At 42.6% G+C, this 27,310-nt stretch overlaps 1 protein-coding gene across 4 annotated transcripts in view; it reads right to left on the bottom strand.

Annotated features, from left to right (window-relative positions):
* Positions 1 to 776: 776 nt before the first annotated feature.
* Positions 777 to 27,310, bottom strand: part of LOC122791658 (branched-chain-amino-acid aminotransferase, cytosolic-like) — a 661,658-nt gene continuing 635,124 nt past the window's right edge. For all 4 annotated transcript variants that reach the window (XM_044059481.1, XM_044059478.1, XM_044059479.1 and 1 more), the window contains one exon: positions 777 to 2,710. In XM_044059481.1, the coding sequence (XP_043915416.1) occupies positions 2,669 to 2,710 (42 nt within the window). In that variant the 3' untranslated portion in view covers positions 777 to 2,668. The remainder of the gene's footprint in view (positions 2,711 to 27,310) is intronic.

The raw sequence follows: 27,310 nt of genomic DNA, 5'->3' as shown, positions 1-27,310 counted from the left end.
GTAAACAGTGGGCTCATAAACAAATGCCAGGCTTGAGAAGTTTTTCTACAGAGGCTAATGGGGGCAGCTATCAGTTTGTCCATCAGCATCTCTACAAAGCCAGTTTGCAGTCAAGAAGCAAATTCACACAATCACAAGGTAAAATGTATTCTATAAAGTGCTATTTACAAGCTTTGCAGATTGTGTGACTATCTATATGGTAAAGTAAGAATAAAACCTGTGCTTTTTTCCTGTGTTGGGAGTACAGTACTAAGGAAATAAGGATGTACACAGTACGCAGAATTCTCAGACAGCATGCTAAAGGCACCTGCCATAATTCTTGATCTGAATCTACATTGCATCTGGCTATTGTCCACAATTCTGAGGTCAGAAAAATGTCACTTCTAAGCAGTGCACTGCAACACTTACCCAGGTGATACATGTCTCGATAAATATGGTCCGTTACCGCAAAACTGTTTTTCTTTTACGAAACAGAACAAGCCTTATCTTTGTTATCTACCCCTCCCCATCTACCAATACTGCTACAAACAGACGTCAACATAGGATTTCATCCATGCCTTGCTGCATAGGCTGTCCTGCTAAATGAGTGTAGAAAATAAACGATGCCCAGTTTAAACAAAATGTTCTGGTAGGTTCACTACCCACTCCCTAAAAGTATCCGAAGTATCCTGAGGTTAGGGACGACCACCATCAAAATAAGTAGTTTTAAAGAACATCTTTTAAGACTTCACACAAATATGCAGCTTGGATAAAAACTTCAAATGAAACAAAATGAGTTGATTTAAAAACTAAATGCTGTATTTCTGTCGAGGCACAATAAATAAAAAGCATATACTATTACTTGCTAAAAAGCATGCTTTGAGCTAGGCAGGAAGAGCCCAGAGTCCATCTCCAGTACTTGCATGTTCTTTGCCGTTTCACCACTATAATAATGTAAAGATGAACCAATCATTTCCAGTTTAACCACTCAGAGTTAGGGCTAAAAGACACACTGATATGTCCAGATTTACGTTAGGTGGTGGTACTATGTGGAAGAGCCAGCAACAGGCTGCATGGTCGTTCAAGACATGCCAGAAGGTTCTAAGTTATTAAAATATTCAAAATTATAAGACAGCTCCAGTGTTGTAGTGTCCAGACCTGCAGTATTATTAAAAAAGGGGAAGGAGTCTTGAAAATGCAGCATTACAGAACAACTATAATACAGATCTGTGGTAGAAGTCACCATTACTGGTGATGTGCAGGAAAATGCCATCTACAGTAACCTGCGGATGAAGAAATTTGTAGGTTCTTCCTGGTTTTGTTTTCTTTCAGTCATATCTTCACCAGTGGTACCATCAGAAATGTCAAGTTACCAGTATTAATTAAAATACAGTTGGCCTGATTGGCTAGGACAACAATGACATCAGTATATCAGCCAATGAGTGCAGACGCACTGAAGCAAGGTCAATATGCCAGCCCGGCTCGGTGGGTGACATCATTTTCACTAGTTTCTAGAACACTGTAAGGCAAGTCCAAGAAATGGTTCAAGCTGCTGAGGGTGTGTTTACCTTACTCAGAAGGGATAAACTCTAGACACAAAGAAGATAGTTGGGAAAAATATGCCTATTATGTCTGGTCTGGCATGTATGCCGCTAGTAGACAAAGGAAGCCTATAAATGCTTGACCGTCCACGCCCAAACCTACATATACCCTTTAAAGTAACAATAGGGTAAAAAATATGCCAGATACATTTGAGAAGCATGGCTAGGCTTAAAAAGGCCCTTTGGGGACAACTGCCCAGTAATCACCCAAGAACCTATAAGGAGAGCCTCAGTCAGGAAAATGCAGAAACATTCATCTGTTCTAGCTTTTCCATTATATGTATGGTCAGGACAGAGCATTTCAGAAAAAAAGCATTGACCTAGGAAGAATGATATTCAAATGCTCAAACATCATCTTTGTAAAGAGGTTTACAAGTAGGCATTACAGTGTGCAAAACAGAAAATCAAATGGGGGACTGAAAGGTAGGGATCAGTAACCAACTACTGCAGCAGGAGTTACCTCAATGTAGGGAATAGACAATATGTCTCTAATATTTTGCATTCTGGTAATCAGGCAATTTCACTGACAAAATAAAATTTCTTTTACAGAAATCTGGGAGTAGAATGACATTTTTAAAAAATTCCTCAGGGTCAAACATTGTGGAAACAGAAATTGATGGAATTCAAACTTAGATCTCCAGGTCAACATCTTCACCACCACACTAAATAACACAGCAAGTATCCTCTTTGCATAAATCTGGTGGTGATGTTAGAACAAACTGAAAGAGCAAAACAGCAGACTATACAGGGTATGCTACCCAGCATTCTGAGTAAACAGACATACCACTACATTACTATAACTACAGTGCACTGAAATACACCCGATCTGGAAACCCCCAGCATTCCATACAATAGACAGCCAACAGGCAGAACACATCTTGCAGGTTTACTTCCTTGTTTCTGGATTGTTGTGGAGGCTTCAAAGATGTGAAACTATGTACAGTCCATGGGATCCAGCAGTCTTATGGTCCTAATGTGCTTTGATCATTTTTATATATATATATCATGGTGAAGAGTCAGAAATACAGCCTTGAGATCGAAAACAGATTAACCCAGTACATCCAGTGGTGACAAGAAGTCCAGCGGTGTCACACAACAAGGTGCATCCAGTCACTGGGTGTTCTGCCATACTGTGGAGAGAAAAAATACACAAGGAAGGTTGTTAGAGTTTGGAATGATCACACATAAGGCAGTTATTCTATACTACAACAGTTTTAAAGGTTATAAATTAACCCAAAATAACTGAAAAGAATACACATAAACAAAAACTAAAGTAAAACTAAGAATCTGCTACCCTGCTTCACTTTGTCTTTAGTGTCTTCAGCATCCTAGGTACCCTACCTTCTTCACTTTCCAACTGTTCCATGCTCTGCAAAATGTTTTCATGGATTCCTTCACTTGCACACTAGTGTAATAATTCATTCCAGGGATACCCAGCCCTCTCACTGAGGAGGCAGTTTTCATGGATTCCTTCACTTGCACACTAGTGTAATAATTCATTGCAGGGATACCCAACCCTCTCACTGAGGAGGCAGTTTTCATGGATTCCTTCACTTGCACACTACTGTAATAATTCATTGCAGGGATACCCAGCCCTCTCACTGAAGAGGCAGTTTTCATGGATTCCTTCACTTGCACACTAGTGTAATAATTCATTGCAGGGATACCCAACCCTCTCACTGAGGAGGCAGTTTTCATGGATCCCTTCACTTGCACACTACTGTAATAATTCATTGCAGGGATACCCAACCCTCTCACTGAGGAGGCAGTTTTCATGGATCCCTTCACTTGCACACTACTGTAATAATTCATTGCAGGGATACCCAGCCCTCTCACTGAAGAGGCAGTTTTCATGGATTCCTTCATTTGCACACTAGTGTAATAATTCATTGCAGGGATACCCAGCCCTCTCACTGAGGAGGCAGTTTTTAATGGATTCCTTCACTTGCACACTAGTGTAATAATTCATTGCAGGGATACCCAGCCCTCGCACTGAGGAGGCAGTTTTCATGCATTCCTTCACTTGCACACTAGTGTAATAATTCATTGCAGGGATACCCAGCCCTCTGACCGAGGAGGCATTTTTCTGAACGAGTGATTGTTAACTAATCTGCTGTTTTTGCTCTTTCCTCCCTTTTCTTATATACTGAGGGTGATCCCTTCAAATCCTCCTAACATGGGCTATGCGTACCCCCCATTGTGTGATCTGATCCCTTTTGGTCTCCAATGAGATCTGTGTCAGCTTCTATAATCAGTGGTCAGCGTTTTCCTGCCTATCCTCTACACTCTACTGATAAGCTTTCTTCTGGACTCTGTTCTACACCCTGATATCCCTCTCTCTGTATGGCCTTTAGAAGTCCAAGCAGTACTTAATGTGTGGCCCAACCAATATCTGGTAAAGCAAAAGCAGCCCAACTGGAGTCCATCCCACTGAAGAGACACACTAGAATTCTGGTCACTGTTTGCATGATCATCTAACTCGGCTCTTGACAGTCTAGTCCAGGAGTGAATAAACAGCCCATAAGTCACCTTTGTACTCGGTTAATGCCCACTTCACCCAGCTGATCCTTCACATAAAACTGCAGCACTTTGCATTGTTTGTACTGAACACCTCCTGCCCCTTGTATGCCCACTCGGTTTACCCTCCCTACTCCTATTCGGCTACACCCATCTTTGTGGAACAAGTGACAAGGATGACCCTGTGTGCTATTCCACTCAGGTAAGTCTAAAGTGAACGCAATAACAAAGTAATAGACACAGGTCAATTTGTGTACTACTCTGATAGCCACTAACCTCCCTTACTCCTGACATTGTCTTCAGACCACAGTCCTTGTCCCCCCATCTAAACAGGTCACAATCCAATTTGGCAGTTTTGGTCCTACCACTAAATCCCTACACTTTCTTCTAACAGCCACCTGTGTGAGAGTGAGTTAAAGATCTTGCAGAATTCCAGGGACTATGTACACAAGTGTTTCAATTTCAATTTAGATTATATTTATTTATTTATTTATTTAAACCAGGAAACGTCTGACTGGGTTAGGAGCCCATTTTCAGAAGAGGCCAGGAGAGAAAAGCTCCAGAAAACAGTACAATATTTACTTATTAAAAACAGCATTCAAATTACAGAGTTTATCTGAAATTTAAAAACACAGATTTAGTTACAAACTTAAGTACAGCTAGGTAAATGATGGTATTAGACAAACAGCATGTTTTACAAAGAGTAATGCTAGACAAGGAATTGGAGATTCCAACAGGATTCTATTTTGGATACAGTGTAATCACAGAGGTGCCAAACACCATTTGAAAGGGGGGTTAATAAGAAGGAAGCTTAGATAGTAAGATCAGACAGAAGTTATAGCAAGAGGGTGAAAACCTTAATAGGGTGAAAAAAGGGTGAGATGATGATAAGCAGATCTAGCCTGGAGTATGACAGGAGCAGAGTCTATGATTAGCTAGGCAGTTAAGTAATAGTTGTTTGAACTCACAATGGTGTGGATTTTTAGTAATGGCATGAGGTAGATTATTCCAAAGTTTGGTAATTTTATTGGAATAAAGACAGTCCCCATGATAAGTGCGGGACTGGGTGACCTTTAGCATTAGTTTACTGGAGGATCTGAGGGTCTTGGGATTGAGACTAGGTTGGACAAGACTGGAGACAGCTTGACAGTTTGTAGGTTGCTGTATTAACTTGTGGACCATAGGACTAGGTTGGACAAGACTGGAGACAGCAGGACAGTTTGTAGGTTGCTGTATTAACTTGTGGACCAGAGTAAGTTGGTTAAGAGCTAGAAGGTTGGGGAGTTCTAGACAGTTTAGCTGAGAGAGCACGGTGCAGTGGTGAGTCCTGTGTGGGGCATTTGTGGCAAACTTGGCAATTTTGTTATTACAGGACTCTAGATTATTTAGATCAGATTTGCAAAGACTGGTGAGAATATGAGCTCCATAGAGGAGGGAAGAAAGCAGGTGAGAACAGGCAGTGGCAAGCCTGGCATTGTGGGTAAGATATGGTCTGGCCCTATATAAGGTGTCCTGCTTGATCCGTACTTTTTTGATTGTAAGAGAGACATGTTTATCAAAAATTATCAATAGTGACCCCTAGGAGTTTAGTATGAGTTGTGGGTTCGATATTGGTTCCATTTGAGGACTGGATTGACAGAGGGGCATGGCAAGGGTTGGATTTTTTTATTTTTGAAGATTATTAATTTGGTTTTATTAGGGTTTATAATGAGTTGATGTTCTGATAGGTACTTTTCTACATTTCGGAAGGATGACTGCATTTTTAACTGAAGTTCATGGGGTGAGGGGGGCAGAGCGTACAAGGATAGCATAGTCAGTGACAATGTTGACTAGACTGGTTGCAGAGCTGACGTCATTTGTAAATAAGATAAAGAGGAGAGGGCCAAGTATAGAACCTTGGGACAAGCCAACAAAGATGAGTAGCAGGGGAGAAAGACTGTTTTGCCATTTGGTGGCCTGCTGCTGATTGGAAAGACAGCTGAGGAACCAAGACAGAGAAGATGCGGTGAGGTCGTAAGTTGAGTGTGTGTTAAGTAGAAGTTGATGGGAAATGGTGTCAAAGGCTTTGGACATGTCAAGAAAGATGAAGGTGACTACCTGGCCTTCATTTAGGAGATGATGAATGGAGTTTGTAAAAGTGATTAGAGCAGCGAAAGTACTATGTTTGGGTCTGAAGCCGTGCTGTGAATTGGATAAGAGATTGTTAGAAATAAAATGGTTAAGGACTTGTTTGTGGATGTGTTTTTCTAAGAATTTTGCTGGGGAGGAGGGGAGATGGCTATATGGCAGCAGTTGTTCAGGTCTTTGGAAGAAACACTTTTGTGGAGTAGGATGATGTGGGATACATTCAAGGGAACTGGGACACAGTGTTCAGAAATTCAGCAATTGATCAAAATAGATATGGGGTAAGCAATAGATGGGGCTGCAAGTTTCAGAAATTCGTTACGGAGCTGAACAGTAGCCAGACAGCAGGGTTCAAGTTTAGCGAGGAGAGACCTTACGTAGCATGTCTGAATGAAGTACAGCAGAAGGGGGTGAGGATTATCAGAAGTAGGAGGTGAGAAGAGTGAGAGGTGTATTTGGTCGGTTGCCTAGTAGGGAGGTTATGAAATTTATTTATTTATTTTACAGTTTGTTTACCAAGATAGTCCATTAGGCTGAAGGAGTTTGTTTCCAATGGAGTCCTGGGGAGAAAAGCTCCAACAAGGTTAACCAAGTGATAAGTAATTAGGCAAACACACCAACCAAATGTTATAAAGTATATAAAATTTGTAGTATACAATGAAATAAGATGTGCTAACAAAAGAAATAGTATAAAATGCTTTTACAGGGCAATCAAAGTTACTATATATATGTCTAGATATTTACATAGTCCACTATCGACCAGTAATTTATGAAGTGAGAGCTGATTGGAGTTGCAATGGGATCCGACTTGGTGGTTACTGCGGTTGGGGTAGGGGAGTGACCTGGGCTTAGGAGATAGTTTATGTTTTCCCAGAACTTCCTGTGGCTGTTTAGGTGTGGTTGGGAACTTCCTGTGGCTGTTTAGGTGTGGTTGGGAACTTTCTGTGGCTGTTTAGGTGTGGTTGGCAGGTTTGGAAGTACACTTGCTCATTTCGATTCATTAACTGTTTACAGATAGTTAGGTTTGATATGTTTTTGGTGCTATGGTAATCTGACCAGGCTCTGTCCCTTTAAGTAAATATTTGGTTTCTTTGGTTAACCAGGGCACAGGCTTGGATTCTGAGCAGCCTTTCCTAGTTGGCGCTATATTGTTGAGTATGTTAAGGAAGGTAGTGTTGAATAATTGAACTGCTAGGTCTAGCTGAAGTTTTTTAAGTGGGGTCCAGTCATATTGCTGGAGAATCAGGTTAAAAGTTGTGTGTGTGTGTGTTGGGGGGGGGGGGTTTGCAACAGATGTATTTGTAGGAGATGTTGAATTGTGTGTATACACATTTTCTGCATAGAAAGGTAGGGGAATGGACACTGAGTGAGTCAGGAAGGCGGCCTGCTATGTAACTTAGGTTGGGATTGTTGGTTAGTTTCCAGTCTAATATAGACGGTCTGTTGGTGTGTTTGTCAGTGCGAGTTGGACAATTTATGGTCTGGGTGAAGTTGTAGAGACTGGGGGAAATTAGAAGGATTTTTGGATGTACAGGTTTGCCAATCAAGGATGAAGTCCCCAAGAATAATAATTTCTTGGCTGAAGTTGATGGAAGCCCATGAAAGGAGACCTTCAATGATGGGGAGGTTGTTGCCTGCAGGGAGGTAGGAAGCTATGATAATTATGTTTTGTTTGGGTTTATTTCATGATGTGTGGTTTGAATCTCCGCGTTGGGTAGGTCAGGTGGGGAGCATTAGAGTTGTTCAACTTTTTTAAATAGTACAGTTACACCACAGCCCCTTTTGTTTATTCTGTCTAGTCTAATAATGTTATAACCATTTGGGGTGATCTCATTGTTCCTGATGTGGGGCTTTAGCCAGGTCTCGGTTATCACTGCTATGTCAGGGGAGTAGGTGGCTAAGGTGGCTTGGAATTCGCTAGCTTTAATTATGCTACCAAGGTTAAATTGGTGAATAGTAGGTCAGAGTTGGAGGTTTTTAGAAGTGTGGGGTAGGGATGAGAGTGTGGGTGGGAAAGAGGAGAGTATGATGTGATTTGTGGAGGGAAGGGGGTGCTTTTGGAACCTGTGCTAGGATGGATGCCAGTACGCAGTTTTATTTCTGTGACACAGCGTAACATGAGAGGTCTTAGTTTGACAGTCAAATGGTTTGATGACGCGAGGGTTGTATTTGCGAAAGCACTCACGTTTCAGTGTTTTTTTACTTAAACTTTTGTTAGTTGTGTGCAAGATTGGTACATTTTGTCTTTTTACAGTTTCTTGTTTTTTGCACCTCTCTGTACCTTTGAGCCTTTTGTTTGTTTTACAAATTTAGGATGTCTGGGTGTATGGGAATTTGGACAGGAGGTTTGTAAGAGTTTGAAGGAAGCAAGCAGGCAGGTAGAGTTATTATATAGTTGTGGGCAGATGTCAGAGAAGGTGTGGAATAGTCGGTTAAAGGTAGATATTGGAAGTCTCTTGCCCTGAATCTCCCCCTGTGTCTTTGCCTGGGTGGATACTGGACCTAACCAAGGCTGTACTCCCTATTGCCCTAGCAATACCTACCCTGTGCTGTTTCAACTTTCCTTGAGGAAACCGCTCCTGAGAGGCTCCCTAAAGATCACAAGAAAGTATGTGTATTTAATAAGCCTGATAACTACTGTAATCCTACTAGCAGAAGTCATACTCTCCCTGTCTGAAGCGCCAGCAGCCTAACCCCCCCCCCAACTCTACTCCTCACCCTCCACTCCTCACTCCTTTTCCCAGCACTGTTTTTCCCCTTCTCCTGTTTTTTACTTAGTCCCTTCTTCCCTGGTGAGTAGATAGCTCCTATCCACTAGAGGACATCCCCTCCCCTTGACATTAGAGCTTACATTCTCTCTCTCTGACTCTTAATTCTCACTTCTCAGTCCCTCACTCTCTCCCCCTGATACTTTTAGCCCACTTCCCCTCTATATTTAGGCCCTCTCCACTTACCAATATACTACTTACCCCTCTTGAACACTGCTCTACTGATAGTTTTTCGCTCCTCTTCTGCTCTACTGGGCTCTACTACCCTTCTTACTTCCCTGCTCTCTACATCCATAACACTTTCTTACTTTTTCTTCTCACCTTTTACTTCCCTGCTCTCTACTTCCATAACACTCTTATTTATCCCTACTCTAGCTGCACTCCATCTCCTTTTCTTCCCTCCTTCCCCACTCATATCCATCATTCCTTTCCTGCCCACTGTCTGTGCTCTTCTATTACACCCTCATCACTCCAACTCCTCTGCGTGCTTCCCACTTCTCCCCCCTCCCTTATTGGATGCTACCATTTCGCCCCCCCCCCCACTATTGTACTCGCATCTCTCACCCTCCCTGCTCCCGCCGGTTTCTCCTTCCCGCCCCTCCCCCGTCTGAGGTTATAAAGTCCCTCCCTACTCCTGGGCGCCATTTTTAAATTGCCCGTTCCTGGCTGCTGTGCCTCCCTGGCTGCGAGTGTGTTCTTCAGTAAGTAGGACTGTGCATATATTCTACTATTGTATTTCTACTGTATTTCGTTCAATATGGCTATGAAGGATTGCGAATAGATGCACCCAATGGTTACCAATACTAGCCCATGTGATACACTAGCTTTTACTACTATTATCTAGTTGCCATGTTCATAGTTTGAGGGGCTGGGTGGTTTCACTATTGTTTAATTATATTAGCAGGTATAGGTTCTGCTCGCAAGTATAGGTCCTGTACATCTCCTGTTGCGGATTAATGATACTGGACGGCTAGGATATTGCACTACTGTATGGCTGACACAGCGACCCTAGCCCTGCTGTTACTCCAGCCTCTCGCACTCAGTGCTTCCTAATTACCGCTCTGCCTATTCTGCTGGAAGGCTAAGGGGATTATCTTGTGTCTGTTCTATTAGCGACGCTAGCCCTGTTGGTGCGCTAGCATCTCGAATGAAGATAAGCTAATCCAGTCGCTGTAGTTTCCAGGTACATAGTGTAGTGTATTGCAAGCTGAAAATGCTCTATTAGCGACGCTAGCCCTGCTGGTGCGCTAGCCTCTCGCATGTAGATAAACTACTCCAGTCGCTGTAGTTTCCTGGTTAATAGTGTAGTGTATTGCAAGCTGCAAATGCTTGCCATTATAGTGAGGGGTTATTCTTGTATTTGCTTGTGTTAGCGACGCTAGCCTAGTTGATACGCTAACCTCTTCCACGAGGTTAGGTTAATCTAGTCGCTTAGTTCTTCTGTTATAAAGTAGCGTATTTGAAGACTGGGAGGGTCCACTACTATGCTGAATGATTTACTTGTGTAATGTTTCTATTAATATATTTATGGGCCTTTCATTACAACTGTTTCTTTTTAAGCGACGCTAGCCCTTTGGTATGCTAGCCCTCGCATGTGTTTAATTAATCCATTCACTCTAGCACATTGTATTGTAGGGCCGGGAACGTTTCTCTGTTGTATTGAAGGGTGTACCACGTGCTTGTTTCTGTTAGCGATGCTAGCCTACTTGGTTCGCTAGCCTCTCGCATGCTGTTAGGTCACTCCAGCCACTGTAGTTCTCCTAATAAGAGGTTTAGTGTACTGGAAGGCTCACTATTGCATTGTGGAGTTCACCTAGTGTACGTTCTTGTTAGCGACACTATGCCTGTTAATCCTGTGGCAAATGCTATTGATTAATGTTAACTGCTGTAGCTTCTACACAGTATCGGAATATATTTACCCATCAGAGAAGTGCCATTGACTCCTTGGAACACTAATTGGGTCATAATTTCTCGAACACTGTTCGTGAATTAGCTGTTTCACTTTTCTTATCTGACTCCTGCTAGTTCCCTGATTACATGAGACACTGTTTTATGAGTACTTATTAATACTTGGGTATTTATGTCTACCGGTGATAGCCTTTATTAGCTATGCGCTACCCCACATGTGAGAGGTAAAACGTAGTGTGAAGCACACAGTTGTCAACCTTAACTGTTTGTAATTTTAAATACTTTCTGGCTCCTCCTGTACATGTTTGTTTAATGCTATAGTTATATTTGCTGCATACTGAACATTGTTAATTTGCAAAGTGCATGATAGATGTTCATGTTGTTTCCTGTGAATAACAGTGTAATTTACCTGTTTAGTCATACCTCTGTATTTAAAACAGTATTTGATAAGTATTTGTATCTGTAACTAACAGACTTCTACCTTTTCCTGTCCTCCAGCTCTCTTGCCCTGAATCTCCCCCTGTGTCTTTGCCTGGGTGGATACTGGACCTAACCAAGGCTGTACTCCCTATTGCCCTAGCAATACCTACCCTGTGCTGTTTCAACTTTCCTTGAGGAAACCGCTCCTGAGAGGCTCCCTAAAGATCACAAGAAAGTATGTGTATTTAATAAGCCTGATAACTACTGTAATCCTACTAGCAGAAGTCCTACTCTCCCTGTCTGAAGCGCCAGCAGCCTAACCCCCCCCAACTCTACTCCTCACCCTCCACTCCTCACTCCTTTTCCCAGCACTGTTTTTCCCCTTCTCCTGTTTTTTACTTAGTCCCTTCTTCCCTGGTGAGTAGATAGCTCCTATCCACTAGAGGACATCCCCTCCCCTTGACATTAGAGCTTACATTCTCTCTCTCTGACTCTTAATTCTCACTTCTCAGTCCCTCACTCTCTCCCCCTGATACTTTTAGCCCACTTCCCCTCTATATTTAGGCCCTCTCCACTTACCAATATACTACTTACCCCTCTTGAACACTGCTCTACTGATAGTTTTTCGCTCCTCTTCTGCTCTACTGGGCTCTACCCGCTCCGTTCGCCCTGCGGGCTCACTCCGCTCCCCTACCCTGCCCCCAAATTCCACCCGCCCCCAGTACGTCTACCTTTATACATCCATACACCACACCCACTATTACTCTACCCCAATCAGTGTCAAACATTTGGACACACCCCATTTTTTTTCCCGCCAAAACTAGCCCTCTCACAAACCCCCATCATCTAATTTCCTGGCCTAAACACTCCTCTTCCATATATATTCTCACATAGTACCACCCACTACATACCTTTAACTACATCTGCGATAACTACCTCAGTAAACTACCTGCTACTCTATAATTAGTTTCCTTTATACACCATCTACCTCTACTCACATCCAATTATTCTGTCTCCTTTCTCCAAACATGTCTTTAAAACTCTTTCTCATATCACTTTCTCTTTTCTTTCTCGCCTCTTCACTCAATTACAACCATCTCTCCGAACCCACTTCTTCAATACACTTGCAACACTTTCACATCACTAATTATCAAAACTTACCTCTCCCTCATTCATACTCCATTATTTCCCCCTACCTATATCCTTCTAACTATCTCCTTTTATTCCAATACAAACTCTTCTCTTACCATACACTCCCCATCTTCATAACTACTAGCAAATCCCTCCAACCTACAACAAAAGCCAACATCTTTACCTTACTATCCACCCACATAAACTGTTCCATACTATTTCATATTACCACTCTCTTGTCTGGTGATATCCACCCAAACCCAGGCCCCTCCCCTACAACAAACACAAAGAAATCCTTACTTTTTACTTCTTTAAACTCCCAAAGCATTGTAAACAAAGTCCCAATCCTCCATGCCTGGCTCATACACAATAAACCTGATATCCTATCTATATCTGAAACCTGGTTAAAACCACATATAAAAGACCCTGAAATTGTTCCCCCAAACTACTCCATCATCAGGAAAGACAGGCCCCTCAAAAAGGGTGGTGGGGTTGCCCTCATATATTCATCCACCCTAGCAGTCACTCCCTACAATAAACCTATTCCACACTTCAACAATGCTGAACTTCTCCTTACTCTACTACAAATCAATAATCACAAGCACATCTGTCTAGCTTCCATTTATATACCCCCAGGGGACAATATCTCCACACTTGAACATATCCTCTCTTGGATGTCTAATAACATTACCAACGAAACCATAATCATGGAAGATGTAAACATCAACTGGGCCTGCATCCAATCTCCAACAAACTCCTCAAATATTAACCTATACAATTTCTCTCAACTAATCAGTTCAGTAACTCGCCCGACAAAAAACCTCTCCAGTGGAAGTATACTGGACTGGATCCTTGTCTCCCACCCTCACTATTTCTCCAACAGTGGTACCCTTCCAGACTCCCTTAGCGATCACTCACCCATTTTCACCAACCGACTTCCCACTGCCCTTCAACAAACTCACAACTATATAACTATCCGTGACCAAAAACATTTCAACCCAACTACCTTTGTAAACTCCTTACAAGCAGTTAATTGGAACTGCCTAAAAACCCTTCCACTAGACATAGCAGTGTCACACTTCAATACAACTTTCTTGACATTACTTGACTCTCAAGCTCCCCTAAGGACAAAGAGAATAAAGACAAAATCTGCCCCTTGGCTCTCTAAGCACACTCGCTACCATGACACATAGAAATAAAGTCTGGTCACGCTACCAGAAGCTTAAAACAAGTCCACTCCTTAATGAATATAAAATGCTTCGAAATAAAGTAAAGAAACTCATCACCTCTGATCGACAAAACTATTTTTATACACTCCAAAACCAAAATAAAAACAACCCTCAAAAATTCTGGAAAGGGATCTCCACCCTGCTTCATCCTAGTACACCAGACACTCCCACCCCTGATTCTAATGCCTCTGAACTAGACCTAGCCACCCAATTTAACTCATTTTTTATTGATTCAATTGCAAAACTGACATCTTCATTCTCCAACTCCACTATGCTCTCTAACACTCCCCCACCCCCCCTACTTACACTCTATCCTTTACCACTTCTACTCCCTGTTCCCCGTCTTCTAACCTCCTCTACCACTTCTACTACACAACCTTTACTCCAAACACCTCCACCCTCCAACTCTCCCTCCCCAAACTCCACTTCCCTCTCATTCAATCCCATGCCTACATCCTCTATAAAGAAGCTGCTTAAGAAATTGAAACCTTGTACCAATGCCCCTGACAATATACCTTCCTACTTTCTTAGTATAGCTGCTGATACACTCGCATATCCCATCAGCATCCTAATTAACCGTTCCCTAAAAGAATGCACAGTTCCCCAAATCTGGAAACAAGCATACATCATTCCACTCCACAAAGGGGGCAACAATAACACCGTTAACAACTTCCGTCCCATAGCCATCCTGTCCCCATTTCCAAAATCCTAGAAAAATGTGTCCACCTTCAACTCCTCCCTCATCTCCTAGAAAATCACCTTATAACTCCTACACAGCATGGCTTTAGACCTAATCACAGTACTATGACAGCCCTCCTTTCCTTCCTCGAAACAGTAAATAGAGCTCGTGATTCTGGCCTAATTGTCTCTACCTTACTATTAGACCTCTCCAAAGCCTTTGATACCATCTCACATAGCCTGCTCATATCTAAACTCTCAGAACTTAACCTTTCTTCCTCTTCCTTGCAATGGTTCTCTAGTTACCTAGCCAACTGGAAACAAGCGGTAAAATGGAAAAAAACTACCTCCTCATTCCTTAATACCCCTACAGGTGTTCCACAAGGCTCCATTCTAGGACCTGTACTCTTCAACATATTTATAAATGACTTCCACAAATCAATCCCTTTCTCAAACATCATCCAATATGCAGATGATTCCACCATCATCTGCTCAGCCACCTCTATCTCTTCACTTCAAAAACTAACTCAAGATGCCTTTTCTATAACAGAACAATGGATGTTAAAAAAACACTTAGCTCTTAATGCCTCCAAGACCAAGCTAATGATTTTTACTCCCTCTAAAGCTACCCATCTCAACATGAATACATTTTCAATCACTAGCCAAGATAACTCTTCCCTAGAACTAGTGTCAGAGACCAAGCTACTTGGAGTACTAATTGACAGCCAACTTAAATTTACCTCCCGCCTACAAAAAAAATCAAAAAAACCACCAAAAACTTGGTATGCTTTATAGACAAAATGCCTACCTTACCTCTGCTACCAAAATAACACTTGCTTCATCCTTCCTTATCCCCTCCCTTCTCTATGGCGCCCCACTCCTAACTAATCTTCAATCCTCCCTCAAAAAACAACTTTCCTGCTGTTACAACAAAATTGCAAAATTCGCCACCAGCCACAAATCTTCCACTCACCACTGCCTTTCCCTCCAGAAACTAAAATGGCTAGAACTTCCCAATCAACTCACTTACACTCAGCTAACTCTAGCCCACAAGCTTATTCTCAACCCCTCCCTCTGTCCTTCCCTTTCTTCTGCATTTAATATGCATCTACCCAATAGAGTATTAAGATCAAACAATCAAAACCTACTCAAAGTCCATAAACCTACATATCCCCAGGCAAAACCTTCTATCTTTCACCCTAGCTCGCATCTGGAACTCCCTTCCTTCACTCATACGTACCACCTCTAATCACTCTGCTTTCAAAAAATCTCTCTATACATACCTAGCATCTCAGTGGGAATGCTCCTGCTCCCACCCTACATAACCTACTCCTCTCCTCTATCTCCCTCCATACTCTGCTACATCTTACTATAACTAAATTTCTATAGAAATTTTAGGTAAGTCCAATGACTCTCTTCTGCTACCACTTCATCATCTCACTAAATCTCCTCTAACTTAAGTTTTTTCCTAACTACTATGTATAAATGGATATGTCTATACAAATTAATATTATTACATTTTTGCACACTGTATCCAGCTGTACATTTTTGCTTTTTTACCTTATTGTTAACCTTTGAGTGTATGTGTGAATATATGTCTGTAGGTATGTAAAATGTATTTTTGGAGCTTTTCTCCCCAGGACTCCATTGAAAACGGGTTCCTTGTGGCCCAATGGACTATCCTGGTAAACCAACTGCAATAAATAAATAAATAAATAAATAAGTGTTGGAGGATGGATGTGTTTACCAAGGTGTATATATATATATATATATAGTGAGGTGGAGTTTTGGGTGAAGTAGAGTGAAAGGAATATGAGTATTTGTTACTATGCAGTAGTAGAAGTGCATGGTGGGTAATATGGTGGGGTAGAAGAGCAGAGAGGATATGGATGGTAGAGGGGAGAGGACAGAGGTTGTGTCTTGGAGTGTCTGGTGGAGACGGTGCGGTTGAGGGGAGGGTCAGTGAATTGTGAAAGTGAGTGTGGATAGGTGGAAGGAGGAAAGGGGCGTGGTGTGCTTAGCTATAAATTAAATTACAAAGCGGGGCTACCACAATTTCATAGTATTGTCTAGTCAAGAACAAATGTTGGCTGTTGTACTAAAGAAAAAAATTCTCAACAAAAGCAACACTTTTCCCTCCAACCGCTATTAGGCTAACAAGGTTGTAATTCTCCACAATGTTCCTGTTCTCTTCATTGGACATGTGTAACATTCTTGTCATCTTCTAATCCCTGGACACTTCTGTGGTGGACACCGACCTCTGGAAGATCCCTGTCAGATCTGCCTGCATAACAGCAAGATTTCTGAGGACCCTGCAAGACAACACATCGGGAACAGGATGCCTCACTCTTCCTTAGTGTAATCAGTCATGTCAACACTTCATCCTCTCTAACCAAGGTTCCTTTAACCATTGTCAGAACTCTGCACGGACAAAGTTCATGCAGATACTTCCTTCAGTGTCTTAGTGCTGAATGAGCTGCGGTAATGCTAGAATCAGAGAAGCAAAAACTCTAGACATAACAGGAACATATCACCTCTCCAACGTTTCTCAATTCCGGCCATAGGTTAGTGATACTGTACTGTGACCCACTCACCCTGCTACTGTTTAAACAAACACTGAGTTTATTCTGCACGTGTCTGACGCTTTGACCACTCTAACAAAATTCTGACTGATCTTCAATCACATCTTTTCCAGACATTCAACGCTGTGGAAAATATCTTCAGTTGGCATTGTCCTATCAAACATTCTATTCACTCCACTGCAGAACTTTCGCATCTTGATTCTACAACCTGTGTAGGACCACTTTCTTGACCCCCCCCCCCCCCCACCACCAAATAAGTCACCCAGCTGTTCTCCTTACAGTACTCTATTAGAACATTTGTTCCTTGGATAAGGTGGGAGCCTCATGGCTGACTTGTTCCCCATTTGAGGTGGTGGCCTGATCACAGTATTCATTGGTCTCTGTAGGCAAGAGTCAGGTGTGTGGGAGTATACCAGGTTGACAACACAATGGGCACCCTTCACCAGTCTCAATCCATCTGTGTGGCAGGCAGTGGCTTCACAGAGACCTGGTACTCCTGGAGTCTTCATGACATGCCTACACCCACCTGCTTATCCTGCTTGTGTGTGTCGAATGTCACAATGATCCAATGCATACTACCTGCAATCCTCTACACTCCTCTGGGGGCCAGTGCATGAGTTACATCAACAAAGATACGTCGGATTGGTTAACTGACATCAGTCACTCACACCCGCCATATCCTGCTCAGGTCATCCAAGCACTCAGGCCACTAATTAATCTGGGGTCATGTGGACTGCAGTCAGGGGTTTACCCCTGTAAGCCACAAAGCTGGGCATGTAGCACCACACTTCAAGCACATCCTGACACTTCCTCACCTTAAGGGTTTCTCCATAAACCTTTGTTGTCAATGGCTGCATCATTACATCTACCCAACACACAAACATACTCTGTCTCGTCAACGTTCAATCCTGGAAAGAACCAAAACCACTATCCATACAGAAAGAAGAAGCTATAGCTCAGCAAGTCACTAATGCTGGGAAATCTGAGAGATGTTCCTTCTAACAAGTGAAGCACATAAATCTGGACAGGAAAGATTTGCTCACTGAATTGCAAAACTGTTATGACTTGTACAGGTGTGTGTAAATGTATACTTATCATAACAAGAGAAATCTTGTAACAGCAACTTGTATCACTCGAGCTATATTCAACCTATCTTGTGATCATCCAAATCACCTTTATATTCCCAGTCCACTAGTCCTTATATAAAGGCTTATATTGGTCCTGTGGTACCATGCCAACAATCCTTAGATCAACCTTAGTGCAAACCATTTACATGTGGTCACTGCTACTACCACTAGTCCGTATAAAGGCTTATGTTGGTTCTGTGGTCTCATGCCAACAATCCTTAGGTCATCATTAGTGCAAACCATTTACATGTGGTCACTGCTACTACCACTAGTCGTATAAAGGCTTATGTTGGTCCCATGGTCTCGTGCCAACAATCCTTAGGTCATCATTAGTGCAAACCATTTACATGTGGTCACTGCTACTACCACTAGTCCGTATAAAGGCTTATGTTGGTCCCATGGTCTCGTGCCAACAATCCTTAGGTCATCATCAGTGCAAACCATTTACATGTGGTCACTGCTACTGGCTCTGCAGTGTAGGGATTGAGCACTGACTGTGACCCAGGTCAGCTACTGGACACAGTTCTTGAGGAGTGAGTGAGGAGACAGGAATGAGCAGCATTTTACAGCTTACTATTTCAGTGTGAAAAGAAGGGACTCCACCTGGAACTACAGTTTAGGCCATGGTAAGAACAGGGACTTTAGCACCTGACAAACATTTCTGCGAATGTAACAGCACATTATCCACAGAAAAGTTCTATATTGATATCACTGTATGACTGGCATGGGGCAGAACTGCCGAAGGTTAGTAAAAAATAAAGTTTTCAAGTACTGTTAGGACTTACCTGAGCCACCATGATGTCTTTTATGTCTGCTCTCGAGTACAATGTTCTCCCCACCAGTTTTATGTCTGCTCTCTAGTACTGTACAGTGTTCTCCTCACTTGTTTTATGTCTGCTCTCTAGTACACTGTTCTCCTCACCTGTTTTATGTCTGCTCTCTAGTACAATGTTCTCCCCACCTGTTTTACGTCTGCTCTCCAGTATAATGTTCTCCCCACCTGTTTTATGTCTGCTCTCTAGTATTGTACAATATTCTCCCCACCTGTTTTATGTCTGCTCCCTAGTATTGTACAATGTTCTCCCCACCTGTTTTATGTCTGCTCTCTACTACAATGTTCTCCTCACCTGTTTTATGTCTGCTCTCTAGTATTGTACAATGTTTTCCCCACCTGTTTTGTCTGCTCTCTAGTATTGTACAATGTTCTCCCCACCTGTTTTATGTCTGCTCTCTAGTATTGTACAATGTTCTCCCCCACCTGTTTTATGTCTGCTCTCTAGTACAATGTTCGCCCCACCTGTTTTATCTCTGCACTCTAGTACAATGTTCTCCCCAGCTGTTTTATGTCTGCTATCTAGTATTGTACAATGTTCTTCCTACCTGTTTTATGTCTGCTCTCTAGTATTGTACAATGTTCTCCCCACCTGTTTTGTCTGCTCTCTAGTATTGTACAATGTTCTCCCCACCTGGTTTGCCTGCTCTCTAGTATTGTACAGTGTTCTCCCCACCTGTTTTGTCTGCTCTCTAGTATTGTACAATGTTCTCCCCACCTGTTTTGTCTGCTCTCTAGTATTGTACAATGTTCGCCCCACCTGTTTTATGTCTGCTCTCTAGTACAATGCTCTCCCCACCTGTTTTAAGTCTTCTCTCTAGTACAGGTTCCCCACCTGTTTTATGTCTGCTCTCTAGTATTGTACAATGCCAACATCCTAGCTGACAGGTTCAGTGCAAACTTCTCCCCCCTCTCCCCACCAAAAGGGCAAATATCTATCCCAACAGAGTGCTGCCCCCCTGACATCTCAAGATGCTCAGGTAAGAGCCGCCCTCTCTAAAGCAAAAAACACAGCATCAATGGGACCAGATGGTGTCCCGGGCTGCGTCCTACATGAACTCCAAGAAGAGCTAAACCCAAACATAAAACTACTGTTCAATCTTAGCCTTACTACAGGATATGTACCCAAAGAGTGGCGTACAGCAACAGTGGTCCCTCTCCACAAAGGTGGTGCCTCAACGGATCCTGGAAACTATCGCCCCATAAGCCTGATTAGCTTGGTCTGCAAAGCTATGGAAAGGATCATCATGGACCTCATAAATAAAGATATTGGGGACCTACAGACACTGGATCCTACCCAGTTTGGCTTTGTTAAGGGCATATCCTGCCTCTTAAACCTGGTCGATTTCTTTGAAACAGTCACCAAGGCCATTGACGAGGGGAAGGTGGTCCACACAGCCTACCTGGACCTCACAAAAGCCTTCAATACAATACCCCACTCGGGCATTATAGATAAGCTCACCAGCTTAAATATAAACCCCTATGTCACTAGATGGGTTGCAAACTGGCTCAAGGACAGAACCCACATGGTTAAATTGCTGGAGCCATGTCAGACTCCAAACCAGTTACAAGTGGCGTCCCACAAGGCTCAGTCCTGGGACCTCTCTTGTTCGGTATATATTTCTCGGTACAGGCCAACACGGAAGGACTGTGGCTGACCAAGTTCGCAGATGACTACAAACTGGGCGCCATAATCAACTCTCCAGCCGACACAAGCATCCTCCAAAAGGGCCTCATAGAAACAGACAACTGGTGCCAGAGCCATGGCCTCAAGCTAAACGCCAAAAGTGTATAGTCATCCCCTTTGGCAAAACAAAGTGCCCACAAATTACCACATAGGTGGTAATCCATTAAGTACAGAAGAAGTCATTAGGGACCTGGGGACCCAAGTTGATAGCAATCTCTCATTTGACAACCACATGGCCAAAGTGGTTAGAAAAACATTTTATATAGCCCACCTAATCATGAAGGGATTCACATCTAGATCAGGGAGGTCATCATACCTCTTTACTCATCCCTCATCAGGCCCATAATTGAGTACAATGCCCTTTTGGGATGTACCTTACCAGACACCTGCAGCAACTGGAAAGACCCCAAAAGTACCTCACCAAGAGGATCAAAGGGCTCAAACAGATGCCATATGCTGCCCGGTTAAAGAAACTCCAGCTCTACTCAGTGGCATACCGCCTGCTCAGAGGCGATCTGTGCCTGACGTATAAAGCCATGTCCAACCCGGAATTAATGGACATGCTGCACCTCAGAAAATCCAAATCCCATCGAGCTACGCTCGAGAGACTTGAACCTCAGCACTGAAATAAATAGGACATGCTGGAGGGACAGATTCATAACCCAGAGGCTCCCTTCACTCTGGAATAAAATCCCAGTCCAGGTTAGGCAGAGTCCCACATTGACTCTCTTCAAGAGAAATCTTGATGAGTGGATGGGAGATCGTAGGTTTACCCCGGCTATCACTTCTGTGTCACTGTTAGACAGAGGCACAGTATACTAACCTCAAAAAAAGGCATAGCAAAATTAATTTAAAATGGGTGGCGAAAGCCAAACACACTCTGGCTAGTCTTATAAATGCCCTAGGGCAGATAGCCTAGTATGAACCTAAGAACAATATTCTCCCCACCTGTTTATGTCTTCTCTCTAGTATTGTACAATGTTCTCCTCACCTGTTTTATGTCTGCAATCTAGTATTATACAATATTCTCCCCACCTGTTTTATGTCTGCTCTCTAGTATTGTACACTGTTCTCCCCACCTGTTTTATATCTGCTCTCTAGTATTGTACAATGCTCTCCCCACCTGTTTTATGTCTGCTCTCTAGTATTGTACAATATTCTCCCCACCTGTTTTATGTCTGCGCTCTAGTATTGTACAATGTTCTCCCCACCTGTTTTATATATGCTCTCTAGTATTGTACAATGTTCTCCTCACCTGTTTTATGTCTGCTCTCTAGTATTGTACAATATTCTCCCCACCTGTTTTATGTCTGCTCTCTAGTATTGTACAATGTTCTCCCCACCTGTTTTATATATGCACTCTAGTATTGTACAATGTTCTCCCCCCTGTTTTATGTCTGCTCTCTAGTATTGTACAATATTCTCCCCATCTGTTTTATGTCTGCTCTCTAGTATTGTACAATGTTCTCCCCACCTGTTTTATGTCTGCTCTCTAGTACTGTACAATGTTCTCCCCACCTGTTTTACTGTCTGCTCTCTAGTAGTGTACAATGTTCTCCCCAGCTGTTTTATGTCTGCTCTCTAGTATTGTACACTGTTCTCCTCACCTGTTTTATGTCTGCGCTCTAGTATTGTACAGTGTTCTCCCCACCAGTTTTAAATCTGCTCTCTAGTATTGTACAATGTTCTCCTCACCTGTTTTATGTCTGCTCTCTAGTACTGTACAATGTTCTCCCCACCTGATTTATGTCTGCTCTCTAGTACATTTTCCCCACCTGTTTTATGTCTGCTCTCTAGTATTGTACAATGTTCTCCCCACCTGTTTTATGTCTGCTCTCTAGTATTGTACAATATTTTCCCCACCTGTTTTATGTCTGCGCTCTAGTATTGTACAATGTTCTCCCCACCTGTTTTAAATCTGCTCTCCAGTATTGTACAATGTTCTCCCCACCTGTTTTATGTCTGCTCTCTAGTATTGTACAATGTTCTCCCCACCTGTTTTATGTCTTGTCTCTGGTGCTGTACAATGTTCTCCCCACCTGTTTTATGTCTGCTCTCTAGTACTGTACAATGTTCTCCCCACCTGTAAGTCTGGTCTCCAGTACTGTGCAATGTTCTCTCCACCTGTTTTACGTCTGCTCTCTAGTATTGTACAATGTTCGCCCCACCTGTTTTATGTCTGCTCTCTAGTACAATGTTCACCCCACCTGTTTTATGTCTGCTCTCTAGTACAATGTTCTCCCCACCTGTTTTATCTCTGCTCTCTAGTATGTTCTCCCCACCTGTTTTATCTCTGCTCTCTAGTATGTTCTCCCCACCTGTTTTAAGTCTCCTCTCTAGTACGTTTCCCCACCTGTTTTATGTCTGCTATCTAGTATTGTACAATGTTGTCCCCACCTGTTTTATGTCTGCTCTCTAGTATTGTACAATGTTCTCCCCACCTGTTTTATGTCTGCTCTCTAGTACTGTACAGTGTTCTCCCCACCTGTTTTGCCTGCTCTCTAGTATTGTACAATGTTCTCCCCACCTGTTTTATGTCTGCTCTCTAATGCTGTACAATGTTCTCTCCACCTGTTTTATGTCTGCTCTCTAGTATTGTACAATGTTCGCCCCACCTGTTTTATGTCTGATCTCTAGTACTATGTTCTCCCCACCTGTTTTAAGTCTTCTCTCTAGTACAGTTTCCCTACCTGTTTTATGTCTGCTCTCTAGTACTGTACAATATTCTCCCCACCTGTTTTATGTCTGCTCTCTAGTATTGTACAATGTTCTCCTCGCCTGTTTTATGTCTGCTCTCTAGTAATGTAAAATATTCTCCCCACCTGTTTTATGTCTGCTCTCTAGTATTGTACAATGTTCTCCCCACCTGATTTATGTCTGCTCTCTAGTACGTTTTCCCCACCTGTTTTATGTCTGCTCTCTAGTATTGTACAATGTTCTCCCCACCTGTTTTATGTCTGAGCTCTAGTATTGTACAATGTTCTCCCCACCTGTTTTAAATCTGCTCTCTAGTATTGTACAATGTTTTCCCCACCTGTTTTATGTCTGCTTTCTAGTATTGTACAATATTCTCCCCACCTGTTTTATGTCTGCTCTCTAGTAGTGTACAATGTTCTCCCCAGCTATTTTATGTCTGGTCTCTAGTGCTGTACAATGTTCTCCCCACCTGTTTTATGTCTGCTCTCTAGTACTGTACAATGTTCTCCCCGCCTGTTGTAAGTCTGCACTCTAGTACTGAACAATGTTCTCCCCACCTGTTTTTATGTCTGCTCTCTAGTACTATGCAATGTTCTCCCCACCTGTTTTATGTCTGCTCTCTAATGCTGTACAATGTTCTCCCCACCTGTTTTATGTCTGGTCTCTAGTATTGTACAATATTCTCCCCATCTGTTTTATGTCTGCTCTCTAGTATTGTACAATGTTCTCCCAACCTGTTTTATGTCTGCTCTCTAGTAGTGTACAATGTTCTCCCCAGCTGTTTTATGTCTGGTCTCTAGTGCTGTACAATGTTCTCCCCACCTGTTTTATGTCTGGTCTCTAGTGCTGTACACAATGTTCTCCCCACCTGTTTTATGTCTGCTCTCTAGTACTGTACAATGTTCTCCCCGCCTGTTTTAAGTCTGCTCTCTAGTACTGAACAATGTTCTCCCCACCTGTTTTATGTCTGCTCTCTAGTACAATGTTCTCCCCACCTGTTTTATCTCTGCTCTCTAGTACAATGTTCTCCCCACCTGTTTTATGTCTGCTATCTAGTATTGTACAATGTTGTCCCCACCTGATTTATATCTGCTCTCTAGTATTGTACAATGTTCTCCTCACCTGTTTTATGTCTGCTCACTAGTACTGTACAGTGTTCTCCCCACCTGTTTTGTCTGCTCTCTAGTGCTGTACATTGTTCTCCCCACCTGTTTTATGTCTGCTCTCTAGTACTGTACAATGTTCTCCCCACCTGTTTTATGTCTGCTCTCTACTGCTGTACAATGTTCTCCCCACTTGTTTTACGTCTGCTCTCTAGTACTGTACAATGTTCTCCCCACCTGTTTTATGTCTGCTCTCTACTACTGTACAATGTTCTCCCCATCTGTTTTATGTCTGCTCTCTAGTGCTGTACAATGTACTCCCCACCTGTTTTATGCCTGCTCTCTAGTGCTGTACAATATTCTCCCCACCTGTTTTATGTCTGCTCTCTAGTACTGTACAATGTTCTCCCCACCTGTTAGAAATATGGTCTCTGTAAAACTGCTGAACGCTTGAGGAAAGTAGAGTATGAAGACTAAAGAAAGGTTTTGGAACTGTGTAGATGGCAGATACTGGGGTGATGGGGGGGGGGGTGCAAAAAAAATTTAATGAAAAATAAAAATAGCATTAAGGCACCATCCTCTACTCTTTAAACCATTATGTTTCAATAACAAGCTATTACCCTAAACAACTATAAGTACTACAGAAATACAACATGTAATTGTAAAATAAACAAAATATAAGTTGTAGCTCCGTATGATTAGTTAGCATGGGGGGAAGGAAGTTAGCTTTTCTGTTACAATGTGACCAGTTGTTTTAACAACATATCAGAGCAGTACACATACAAGGGAAAAAGAAAATTGTTGTAGGCTATACACTCAAGTGTCATAGCCATTTCTGTGCATTTAAAGTGTTTTTTTATTGTATCTGCTTTATTTTCTGAAAAAAACAACAAAAAAAAATACTTGTTTTCCCGCCTTTCTAAGCTAGTATAGTCCAGTTTTCAGGTTAGTGCTGAATTCAGGGCTGTGTTACAAGTTTCTGTGTTTGTCCATACCTTACTTGGATAGAAGGAAGTTTTTTCTGTTCACTGTGAGAGAGGGAGCTTTGAACAGCCTATCTGCCCCTGGAGCAGTAGTTTCAGCCCCAAAATTAGTAGTTTATTGGCCATTTTTGGGCTAATTTCTATCTCTTTCATTTCCCTGCTATAAAACCCACATTTGCACGGTGGTTAGCTAGGGTACAACTATTCCTGGCTCCACAAAGTCTACTCTTCAATTTTTCCCTTGTAACTAGACAAACTTTCAACTTAAGCACTCAAACCATTCACTTCTCATCCTGGCATTTGCTGAAAACTCATAGCAAGCAATAATAAACCTTAGTACAAGACCCCCTATACTGTAGAGAAGGACAAGGCTCTCTATTCGACCTTACCAGCAAAATCAGTAAAACAGTTCAGTGTACCTATCCAGGCATGTCCAAAAGCCATTTTCAGGTGTACTCTCTGGTTCAACTGGTGAATCTGGGCATTTTGAGGCAATGTTACAATTGCCTCATGTACACAGACAACCCTCTCCTCCTTCCACCAAACACTAATACATGCGAGAGATACAATTATACAGCCAAACTGGAGGCTAAGCTCTCAACCCAAGACTGGACCAGGCAGTCAAGAGGAGAAGGGAATTACTTGCATCACACCACCAGTCTCACATAGACCTATGAAACCAGCACCGGCAAAAAACACACATAAATATATGAAAGCATACCCGGAGGCTCTAAATAAAAATCTGCAAACAGAGACCTCCAAAGCAGACATCCAAGCAACTTCTACCCCCCCCAACACAAACCATGAAACACATACTTCACAAAACCAGTGTGCCAAGCAATCACAGCACTTAAGGCAAAATAACATACCCAACACACTAGTAATAGGTGACTCTACAGTCAGGCACACTGACGTCCCACTCACTTGGCTGAACAAGGAGAAGGTTACTGTTAGCTGCATGTCAGGTGCCAGGATCCGCCACATAACACAAGCACTTAGGTAACTTCAGAACAAGTACAAATATGACTCTGTCATTGTCCATGTTGGTGTGAATGACCTGAGCTGTACCTCTCTGGACTACATGAAAAGAGACATGGAGGAGCTCTTTAATCACGTAGCCCAGGCCGGTATGACCCTGACCCTGAGTAGCATCCTGCCCTTGCCAAGAATGATACCACGGTATAGAGAAAAAATTATCAACTTCAGCAATTGCCTAAGCTTCTGGTATCATTCAAAGGGGATCCAGTGTCTGTTAGCCTGGGATGACATGCTCAACAAGCCATGCTACTTTGATAGAGACAGCTTGCACCTGTCACTCTTAGGCTTTCGAATACTGGCCAAGGCCCTTGCCATCCCCATAGTGCCTTTTTTAGGCAAGGCTCAAAAGACAAACCCACCGCCGTAAACAGCACAAGTAACAAAAAACTGAGGGTAATGCTACTCAATGCCAGAAGTCTAAACCTCAAAATGCACGCACTCAAGGCACTCCTCAGTATGGAGAAAATCGATATATGTGCAGTAACAGAAACCTGGTTTAAGGCTCCAGCGAGCACCCCAGCACTACCAGGCTACAACTCATACCATACATTTTAGCCACAAAACCCGGACCGAAATACAAAAGGCGGGGGAGTATCCATATTCATCAAGGATACCCACACCTCCCGGTTAGTGGCACAGCACGATGCTTTAGAGATCATCCATGTGCAACTAACAATGGGCAAAACTGCTATTCAAATTATAGCTTGCTACAGATCACCCATGTCCCAGGACCCCCACACTGCATTCCTGGAAACACTGAGAAACATAAAGGTCCTACCAAACACCCTGATATTGGGCATTTTCAATTACCCACACATTAACTGGGAGAACTACTCAAGTACAAACTCCCTTGCCCAACATTTCCTAGAATTTATAAACTCAAACGCCCTGAATCAACTGGTCAAC

Source organism: Protopterus annectens, chromosome 17.part0, assembly GCF_019279795.1.
Source record: "Protopterus annectens isolate FY-2018-M chromosome 17.part0, PAN1.0, whole genome shotgun sequence".
Lineage (NCBI taxonomy): Eukaryota > Metazoa > Chordata > Ceratodontiformes > Protopteridae > Protopterus > Protopterus annectens.
This window is presented reverse-complemented; position numbering and strand designations above follow the sequence as displayed.